This window comes from Marmota marmota, unplaced genomic scaffold (genome assembly GCF_001458135.2).
Source record: "Marmota marmota marmota unplaced genomic scaffold, marMar, whole genome shotgun sequence".
Lineage (NCBI taxonomy): Eukaryota > Metazoa > Chordata > Mammalia > Rodentia > Sciuridae > Marmota > Marmota marmota.
This window is the reverse complement of record NW_025999982.1, coordinates 4,047,380-4,057,442: the sequence shown is the minus strand read 5'-3', so window position 1 is coordinate 4,057,442 and position 10,063 is coordinate 4,047,380. Positions and strand designations below refer to the sequence as shown.

General features: G+C 48.2%; 1 protein-coding gene across 3 annotated transcripts in view; it reads right to left on the bottom strand.

Annotated features, from left to right (window-relative positions):
- Positions 1-7,547, bottom strand: part of LOC107143611 (colipase-like protein 2) — a 12,977-nt gene extending 5,430 nt beyond the window's left edge. The window contains exons 1-3 of one of the 3 annotated variants that reach the window (XM_048805181.1): positions 7,356-7,533; positions 6,675-6,797; positions 5,326-5,525 (exon numbers count right to left, since the gene is read on the bottom strand). In XM_048805181.1, the coding sequence (XP_048661138.1) occupies positions 5,430-5,525; positions 6,675-6,797; positions 7,356-7,427 (291 nt within the window). In that variant the 5' untranslated portion in view covers positions 7,428-7,533 and the 3' untranslated portion in view covers positions 5,326-5,429. Of the gene's footprint in view, positions 1-5,325; positions 5,526-6,674; positions 6,892-7,355 lie in introns of those variants that run through there. The other 2 variants (XR_007348413.1, XM_048805180.1) reach the window with 2 other exon arrangements.
- Between the last annotated feature and the right edge of the window lie 2,516 nt (positions 7,548-10,063).

Here is a 10,063-nt window from a genome sequence, read left to right as displayed (position 1 = left end):
TTTTTTTTTTTTTTTTTTTTTTGCAGGGGGTTTGGGATGTCAATCTAAAATGAATAACAGAGCAACTCTCCAAAGAGTGTATTCAGGAATCACAAGGAATCAATTCAGGATATGTGAGCCGCAACAGTGGGAAGTTTTTACGGGCAGAAATGAGACACAAGCTGAAACAAAAACCACTGGTTGTGGGAGCTTATCACAGAAGGTGGCTTTTGTTCATTGGTGGTACTATCTTTTGCTAAAAGAGGCTTAACTAGAAATTTCTGTCTTCGGAAAGACTTTCATGGCAGTTCCTATTATAGGCATACCTGTGTGAGGCCTTCATGGCCCCCCAGCCCCATTTTGTTAGAGTTTGACATAAGTTACTCCATTTTGGTACCAACAACTTGCACAGATATAGCTCAGTGGTAGAGTGCTTGCCTAGCATGTACAAGGCCCAGGGTTCAATCCTCAGGGTTAGCACAAAATGACTGAGCTGGGTGCAGACTACACGGATCAGCAAGCCTTTATTCAGCGGTGGAGTCATGCATCTGGTGGACACACTTTCTTGCTGGAAAATGAGCAACTGGCCAAAGGAGGAATCTGTGCTTATACACGTTATACTGAGAGGTGACTTAATTATTGACAGAGTGTGTCAGTTTGGACACTCAGGAAACAGGTGAGAATTTGAAATTTGTTTTGACTGGGCAATGTTTTTACTTGGGAAAGAACAGGGGGTCTGGGGGTCAGTATTCGGTGTATATCTCTTTCCTTTCAGGGTCCCATTGTACTGTCCCCTGATAAAGATCTATCTGGAGAAGGATCAATGCTTTGGCTTCCTCCAAGAAATTGCCACTCTAGGCTTGATGGGTATCACCTTCCCAGGGAATGTCCTGTCACTGGAAGAGGTTATCTTGAGAACAGGAACAGACAGGCCACACTATTCTGGGGTTTGTCGTTTTCCATATTTTACACTCAGTACCACAAAAACAAAAGGAAAAAATGGAGATGATTTTGTGCAGAACTGTAAGTCAGTACCAGTATTCTGAGCACATTTAAAGTAGAATAAGCTAGAATGTTCTCTAGGTTAAGTGTAATAAGTGAATTTTCAACTTATGAGATTTTCTATGTACAATGGGTTTATTGGGATGTGACCTCAACATACCTCAAGGAGCATCTATATCATCATGTGTGTGGGGGGGTGCAGCAGGGGGCCAAGCATGACAATGGAAGGAGGTGGAAGAAGAGCCACACTGACGCTGCAGAGCCTCCTCCAGACAGTCCTTGAACTCACTTCAGCCCTCATTTGAGTGTGTGTTTGTTTCTGCAGCTATAAATTTGTATCCTGAAACACACAGATTTGGGTTTGGAAATGATCTTCATGTCTATCCACAGGGAAATAGTGAAGTAAAATGTAGTCAATCTGGATAAAAAAATTTAAGGCAGTAATTAAGGTATTTGAAAAGACTCTGATACCATGGGGAAAATGATCAAGATATAACAGCAGGCAGGAGTGGTAGCTCAGTGGCAGAGCACGTGCCTAGCACATGTGAGGCACTGGGTTTGACTCTCAGCAACACATAAAAATAAATAATTGAAATAAAGGTCCATCAACAACTAAAAATATATACTTTAAAAATTTTTTTTGTTTTAATTAGTTATGCATGACAGTAGAATGCACTTATGTACTTTGATATATCATACATAGATGGGATATAATTTCTCATTTTTCTAAGTATACACATTGTAGAATCACATTGATCATACAGTCACATACATACATAAAGTACTAACGTCTGTTTCATTCTACTATCTAAAATATGTACATATTGGGCTAGGGATGTGGCTCAAGCGGTAGCGCGCTCGCCTGGCATGCATGCGGCCCGGATTCGATCCTCAGCACCACATACAAATGAAGATGTTGTGTCCGCCGAAAACTAAGAAAAATAAATATTAAAAATTCTTTCTCTCTCTTCCTCTCTCTCTGTCTCTCTCTCTTTAAAAAAATAAATAAAATAAAATATGTACATATTAAAAAATAGACTACAGGGCTGGGGATATAGCTCAGTTGGTAGAGTACTTGCCTTATATGTATAAGACCCTGGGTTTGGGGCTGGGGATGTGGCTCAAGCAGTAGCGCGCTCGCCTGGCATGCGTGCAGCCCGGGTTCGATCCTCAGCACCACATACAAAGATGTTGTGTCCACCCAAAACTAAAAATAATAAATAAATATTAAAAATTCTCTCTCTCTCTCTCTCTCTCTCTCTCTTTAAAAAAAAAAAAAGACCCTGGGTTTAATCCCCAGCACCACACACACACACAAAAAGAACTACAATTAAAAAAAAAAAAAAAAAGATACAATAGGAGTTGGGTTTATGGCTCAGCGGTAGAGCGCTCACCTCGCACATGCAAGGCCCTGGGTTCGATCCTCAGCACCACATAATAAATAAAAAAGTAAGTGAGATAAAGATATTGTGTCCAATTATAATTAAAAAATAGATATTAAAAAAAGATACAATAACAGGAGAAAAAGCAAGTCCTCATTTCTTTGTGAGGCAAAGGATCTTTGTGCTACACTACAATTATATCAAATGAGGGTGGTGCTAGCCTTTGAATGGAACCCCCAAAGTGTGTTGGAAACTTACTCCCTAATTGTAATGATTAACTTGAATTGTCGACTTGATTGGATTAAGAGATGCCAATGAGGGGCTTCGGTCGTGGCTCAGTGGTACAGTGCTCCCGTAGCATATGCAAGGCACTAGGTTAGATCCTTGGCGCCACGTAAAAATGAAAAAAGAAAATAAAGGTATAGAAAAATGTGTCTTTAAAAAAAAGAGAGAGAGAGATGCCAATGATTAAAGAGGCTTCTGGGTGTTCAGTGAAGGTGTGTCTAGGAATGACTGGCATGTGGGAGAGTGAACTGAAGTGGAGACCCTCCCCAAGCATGGGCAGTTTAGATGGAATAAAAGTTGGAAGAACAAGGAAGCAGCAGCAGATGCAATCTCCACTCTTCTCAAATGAGTTCCTGATTGCTGCTCCTGTGAATATCAGACTCTAGAGTCTTCACTCTTCCAAAGCGGACTCTGCCAGTGATTCTCCAGGGAGTTTCCAGAAGCCTTTGGTCTCAGACTAGGGTAGTATCATTGATCCCTCTTGTTCTGAGGCTTTGGCCTCTTGGACTATGCAGCTACTGGTTCCTCCAGCTCTCCAGCCTGCAGACGGCCATTGTGGACTATCCAGCTTCTGATCATGTAAGCCAATCTAATAAATCCCCTTTTTATAATCATACCTCCTATTGATTCTGATCCCCTGGAGAAACCTGACTAATATACTAATGCAACAGTGTTGGGAGTGGATTAGTTATTGAGAGTGGGCTTGTTGTAAAGATTGAGAATTGTTTGGCTTGTATGGAAGAAACTCAGATGAAGTGGGTTCAGCCCTCTTGCTCCCATCCTCACAGGAACTCTCTTGTCCTTCTGCCTTCCACCATGGGATGACACAGGAAAGAGGCCTCACCAGATGCCAGGAAAATTTCGGGACCATGCTCTTGGACTTCCCAGGCTCCAGAACCATGAATCAGGTAAACCTCTTTTCTTTCTTTCTTTCTTTCTCCATCTTCTTTTTTTCCCCCTTTGGTACTGAGGATTGAACCCAGGGGTATTTAACCATTAATCAACATACAAGCACTTTTTATTTTTTTGTTTTGAGACAGGGTCTCCCTAAGTTGCTTAGGGCCCCACTAAATTGCTGAAGCTGGCTTTGCACTTGCAGTCCTCCCAAGTCGCTGGATTATAGTTGTGTGCCCTTGTGCTTGGCAAACCAGGTAAATCTCTTTCCTTGTAAATTACCCAGTGTGTGGTATTCTGTTATACAAAAACAGAACAGACCAAGGTGGCAAGTGGGTCCAGAGCACAGTGCTCCCAGAGCAGACAGAGTTTAGGGTAAAGTAGGGGCACCTCTCTGGCCCAGGAGAGTGAGTACAGACATGAGCACTAGGGGAAGGGCTCTTCATCAGGATCTGGCCATGAAAACAGGTGGAGGACTGAGTCCTGACCAGGTTGGTGCCTTCCTGGCTATGGAAACACCAGGTAAAACCTGCATCCACCCATCCTGCATATAACCCAGGCTAAGCCAATCAGCAAATGCCAAGACAATGAGTGGTCCAAGTGGACTAAGTCAGTATAATCAGGATCAATCTTAGGACAGTTGCAAAGAATTGGGAAACAGATGTTTTCTTTCTCTGAAAGGCATGGTATGGATGTATGAGGTGGAAATGGGGTTAGGAGCCTGGTCTCTAGAGCAAGACTGTCTGGGTTCAGGACCCAGCTCTACCCTTTACTTTGGGAGACTCAATACCCTATCTATAAAATAGAGATAATTATAGTATTTACTACATATAACCTTGTTGTGACAATAAGATGAGTTAATATAGTTAACAAAGTACAGCAGGCAAGGGTGCAGTGGTGCACACCCGTAATCCCAGTGGCTCAGGAGGCTGAAGCAGGAAGATCACCAAGTTCATAGCCAGCCTCAGCAACTTGGCGAGGTTCTAAGCAATTTAGCAACAGCCTGTCTATAAATAAAATATTAAAAAGGGCTAGGGAAGTGGCTCAGTGCTTAAGTTCCTCTGGGTTCAATCCCCTATACCAAAAAAAAAAAAAGGTACAGTGGTTGGGAACATAGTAAGGTGAAACCTGGAACTTCTGCCATTGCTAGGCTACTGGGGATGGAGCTGCTGGATTCAGCCTGACCTGAGGCCTACATTAACATGGGACTTCCATTTCTGACCACCAATAAACCCTCATCATCAGAACCAATTTGGGTTGGTTTTTCAAATGACATACTTGCAGCAGAAAAAAATCCACCTTGACATCCTAATGATGTGACCTCAAGCAATTCATATAGCCCCCCCCCCAGTCTCAATTTCTTTCTCCACACCATGGAACTGATAATATCTGACAGCATGGAGACATCAATGCACCAGGCTCCTCAGCCTCCCAGGCATGCACAGTTTTGCATTTGTATTTCTCACAGGCATTTTCTCAATGACCTCCACCCTGTTGCTACTCTCTACAGAATATGCAGGCACTCCCTCTCCATCCCTCCCCACACACCTCCATCCAGAGGTACCCCAGGATATGCTCTCTAGGCACATCCTTCAACCTGCCCCCCCATTAAGCTCTTCATCCCAAGAGTTTGTCGTTTACTGGATGCAGTCCCTCTCCCACCCCAGTCTCCCTGTCCCCGAGCCCCAGTAAATGTTCTTTCATAGCCACAGAGTCTCCTTTTGCCTCCCCCAGACTGGGACTGTCCCCATAGGGGCCCTCCCCCAAAAAGTGCAGACAGAGGCCAGAGCCAGAAAGTGACTTTAATGTCTCAGGAGCTGGATTTGGAGCAAGTTGGGGGTGGCCAGGGCCTCTGGCCCCAAGAAATTGACCAGCCTGTATCCTCCTCTAAATCAAGTGGCACCGGCGGGGACACATCACATCCTTGGATGAGCAACTCAAGCCCCTTTTGCAGGGGCAGATGATGTTCATGGCTCCCTTGGTCTGTGGGGAGCAGGTAGGAGAGCTGCAGTCGCTGGGATGCAGGAAGGAAGGTGCTTAAACTCTCAGGAGCAAGGGCACAAGGGCAGGACTGAGAGGGCCTGGGGGCAGGACTGAGATGGCAGGACTGAGATGGCACAGCTGATGACTGTGCCACCCGAGACAAGTTAAGGAGCCCCTGTGGCTCAGTTTCTTCATCTGTCAAGTGGGGAAAATAAGAGCAGCCCATCTGATAGGGTCATTGTAAGAATTAAGGGACATAAAATCTATCAGGTGACCCTAATAAAAAGACCCTCTGGCCCCTTCAACTCTAAGGTCAGGCCACAGTAGAGGCCTGGTCAGCGCTGGTAGCTTCCCAGATGGCTTCATGGAGGCCAGGCCCATCCTCCCTAGAGAGGTTTGGGCCTGGGGCCAGATGACCAGGAACAAGGCACTCTGCTGCCTACGTTTCCACTAGCAAATGACAACCATGCTTGACTACGCACTGCTCTAGCCAGGACTCTTCCCAACAACCGCATGGGGAAGGGACTTTAGTCACTAGCTCTTTGGCTATGGTGAGGATTGGGAAGAGGTCCCAGAATTATCAAAGAACTCAGGGATTCCGGAAAAGAAGACACTGGGCCTCAGAAAGCAGAGGTAACCTGTTTGAGGTCACAAAAACAAGACTGGAAAAGTTACAATTTAAATTTGGGTTCAACTCTAAAGCTGAAGTCCAGCCCCTGTAGCAACCTGCATGTCTCTAGAAACTAGGTCACTGTGGCAGGGAGATGGGGATAGGTCAGGGGAGGACTTTTCCTGCCCACCTTGCTTCAGAGATGCTAGGGCAGAGATATTCATTCATCCAACAAATGTTTATTGAGCATCTACTATGGAAAGGCACTAAGCTCAGAGTTATGGCTCCTAAGAAGAATGACACAATCTTTGCCCTTATGTGCTCTCACCATTGAAGCCAGGGCAAATCAGGGAGATGCCTGCTGTGCCCAGGATATGAGTCCAGGGCATGGGTGCTCGGAAAAGGGACAGCTTCTCAGAACCTTGTTTTGCAGGATGAGTGGGAGTGTGTCAAGTGGAGAAGAAAGAAGGGTGCTCCAAGAAGAGGGTCCACCCCTTTCCCTACTTGCCAAAAGGAGCTGCCTCAACCCAGAGCCTCACCTGGGGCAGGCACGCCATGGCTTTTCTGGCCTTGGGAGCACAGAAGGCTCCTCCAGCGGTTAAATCCATCAAGCAGCAGTCACTGAAGCATTCAGAATGATGAGAACACCTGTCCCCGCTGATCTGTGGGGACAGGCAGGAGGTCTGCCAGGCTGGGGACACTCCCTTAGCCACTAGCTCTTTGGCTATGTGGAAGAATCAGGGAGAGTCCCCCACACTGTCAAAGAACCCAGGGATGCATGAGGAGAAGCGATGAGGTGGTCACCCCCAGGTCTCACGCCCCAAGGCACCAGCTCCCCTGCAGAACTCAGGGGAGGGGGAGATGGAGGGGGGTGGGAGTTTCCCTCCTCTCCTTCCCTGACCCCTCCCCCACATTTCCGTGGCTCCCAAAGGCGCTGTGTGCTGGGGAGGGACGGACACTCCCAGATGACATTTTAGTAGGGGGAGGCACAGGGGAGAGGAGGAGGCGACAGGGGGAAAAGCCACTGTGCCTAGAAGGGCCACTAAGCATCGGAGAGAGGGAGAAGCCAGGTAGGGAGGGTTCGACTGGGGCTTGTTGGGGAGGGGAAGTGAGACCAGGGCTGAGACAGCCCGAGGGGCCTCGGGGACGCTGGTCATCGGGCCCACTGACCCCACTTCCCCACGTCACAGCGGCAGGTTGGGGACGCTCGCTGGGCTCACCTTTTTATGCCCGTGGAACCTGCCCCAGCAACAAAGCAGAAGGGCCACCAGGAGCGCGACGGCGGCGGCCATGGCAGGGTGGCAGCGGAGTGGGCGGGACCCCGGGGCCCGGGGATCAAGCCACCGCGTGACCGGCGCCGGGTGCGCGCGGTAGCCGAGGGGGCGGGGCGGTAATGGTCACAGGCTGTCCCACCGGAGGCGACGCTGGCCTCCCCTCTCAGTCCTGTCTGGCTGCTAGAAGCCGGTGGAAGGCATGGAGGGGAGAAGGAGCCAGCCCTGGACAGGCGGGACTGCAGAGTAGGGCCTCTGTCGCACTGCACCCAAACAAGACTTTAAATGGCAAAATAAAACTTTATTAAAAAAAAAATATTACACAATGACTTGGCACAACAATGATTTATATACCACTTGTATAAAGTCTGTTTGGGGGCAGTAGACCCTTCTCCCACCCTGTAGCCAGGACACCTGGAGGACTGGCCGAAGGTCACTAAAGGAGATGGGAGCACACCTGTCATCCCAGCAACTTGGGAGGCTGAGGCAGAAGGATCACAAGTTCAAAAGCCAGCCTCAGCAACTTAGTGAGACCCTGTCTCTAAATAAAAGCAAAACCCCAAAAAGGCTGGGGATATAGCTCTGTGGTAAAGTGCCTGGGGTAAATCTCTAGTGAGAGAGAGAGAGAGAGAGAGAGATTGCTGTATGGAGGAAGCACCTAGACACATTACTATCTCTGCGGCCAGGTGTGACATCTACCTTGTCCACTCGTGGACCATTGGACAGAAGTGACCCCAGACTTCTGCCAGGGAGGCTAGGAAATTCAAGGGAATCTTAGAATATTTATTGTGTATCACTGTTTCTGCTGTGTAACTCTTATCTCCATTCCACAGATGAGAAACCTGAAGACACAGGGTATTTTGCCCAAGTAACGTGATTAAACAGTAGTCAGACGTAAATCCAGAGCATTCTAGCTGCTGAATCCAAGCTCCTACCACTGTTCTATACTGCCATGGGCGGTCAGAAGCCTAAGCATTTGTCCCAGTAAAGGGAGTGCTATCATTACTGTAGTCCCTGCTTCCTGAGGTCATGGTCTAAACTCTCTAGGTAAGTGCCCTGTCCCCTTCTTGGCTAGTTTCCTGTCTAAGCAGCCCAGCCTGTCTCCCTGCTCCCCTGTGAACTGGAGAGGAACCCTGGGGTTCATCATTCTCTGAATTGTTTTGCCCCTTTCCCTGGCCCAAGCCAGGGAGTTGGGGAAATCATTGGCTGCTTAGAAAGTGACAGATGTGAGTGTGAGCCAGCAGCTGTGTGGCGGGATTGGCAGTTAGAGTTCTTGCTGTGGGAACCAGGGACCCTGGGAAGTCCAGCAAGGTCTCTCTCTCTCTCTCTCTCTCTCTCTCTCTAAGCCAGAGAGCTGAACTTTTCCTTAGAAATTACTAGTTCAAAGCCTTCATCTTATGGGGAGGAACTGAGGTCCAGAGAGGAAAGGGAAGGGACTACCACAGGTGACTCAGCCAGTCAGTAGCAGGGCCAGGCCTAGACTCCAGACTCACAATTCAAGTCCTGTATTCATTCTCCTGAACCAGTATCCTGTCTCCAGAATCCCATCAGCACTGGTCACAGGTCCCTGGGAGGAGGTCTGTACAGGGTCTGGTGGGGGGGGTGGGAACTAGATCACCAGGGTCTCCAGGGCCAGGGGATCCCAGACCACCTAACCTATGAATGTGACCACAGTTCTGCTCTTTGTCCAAGGCCCAAAATTGGCCCCCTTGGACTTCCAAAAGGAAGATAGGGGTCAGTTCCAAGCAGGGGAGCACCGAGCTGATGATCTTTGTGTTAGGTAGGTAGCTAGGGGTGAGCAGGAATGGGAGAAGAGGAAAACAAGGGAGGTGGCAGCTGTGAAAGGGCCTTTGACCAGCAACTGTCCCAGAGGACTCACAGCCATCACCATAGGAGCATGAATCCCCCCTCCCGTGTGTGGGTGGGGCTCTGCCCATCTTAGGAAGGTGGACACACTACTCGGAGCCATCAAATGACACCGCCAGTCACGGGAGGCCCAGCATGCTCTCCCATAGATTTATGAGCCCGTATTATGTTCACACACTCCCACAAGCTTCTCTGAGGGTCAGTTTACTGTTATATGACCTTCCAAGAGTGGCACTAGGCAAGAGAGGACAAAGTGACCCAAGCATGCAGGCACACGCCCTCAGTTTTCAGGCTGTGGAGGAATCTGACTTCCCCAAACAGGCAGCAGCTGTTCAAACTCCAGGCCTGAAGAGGTGTGGCCACCTGCCACTGGAAGCTCCTACCCCTGCCTAACGCAGCCGTAGAGCCTAAGCATTTTGTCCCCCTGGCTGATTTTCTTGCCCCTCTCTCTGAGGTGTATCTCTCTTTCTCTTGCTATAATTACCGTCCCTGTCTTGCTGTACCTCTGTTCCTGCACAGGGGAAATCGCTCAGATCTTAGTCATGACATCCAAGGGCTGAGGACCACTCCACAGTTGACTCAGCCTCCACCAACATTCGACCCCTTCTCCTTCCCTGCCCCTCACTTCCCTCCTCCAGTGTCCTCTAGCATCTCTCTTCTGCTTTCCTACATCTTTCTGGGGGCATAAGCAGTACCTTACATGACAATGTTATCAGTGGTGTTTAGTCGGTGGTATTTAGTTTGCTGCTGGGACTAAAAGACTGGACAAGAACTTTTCTTAAAAAAATATT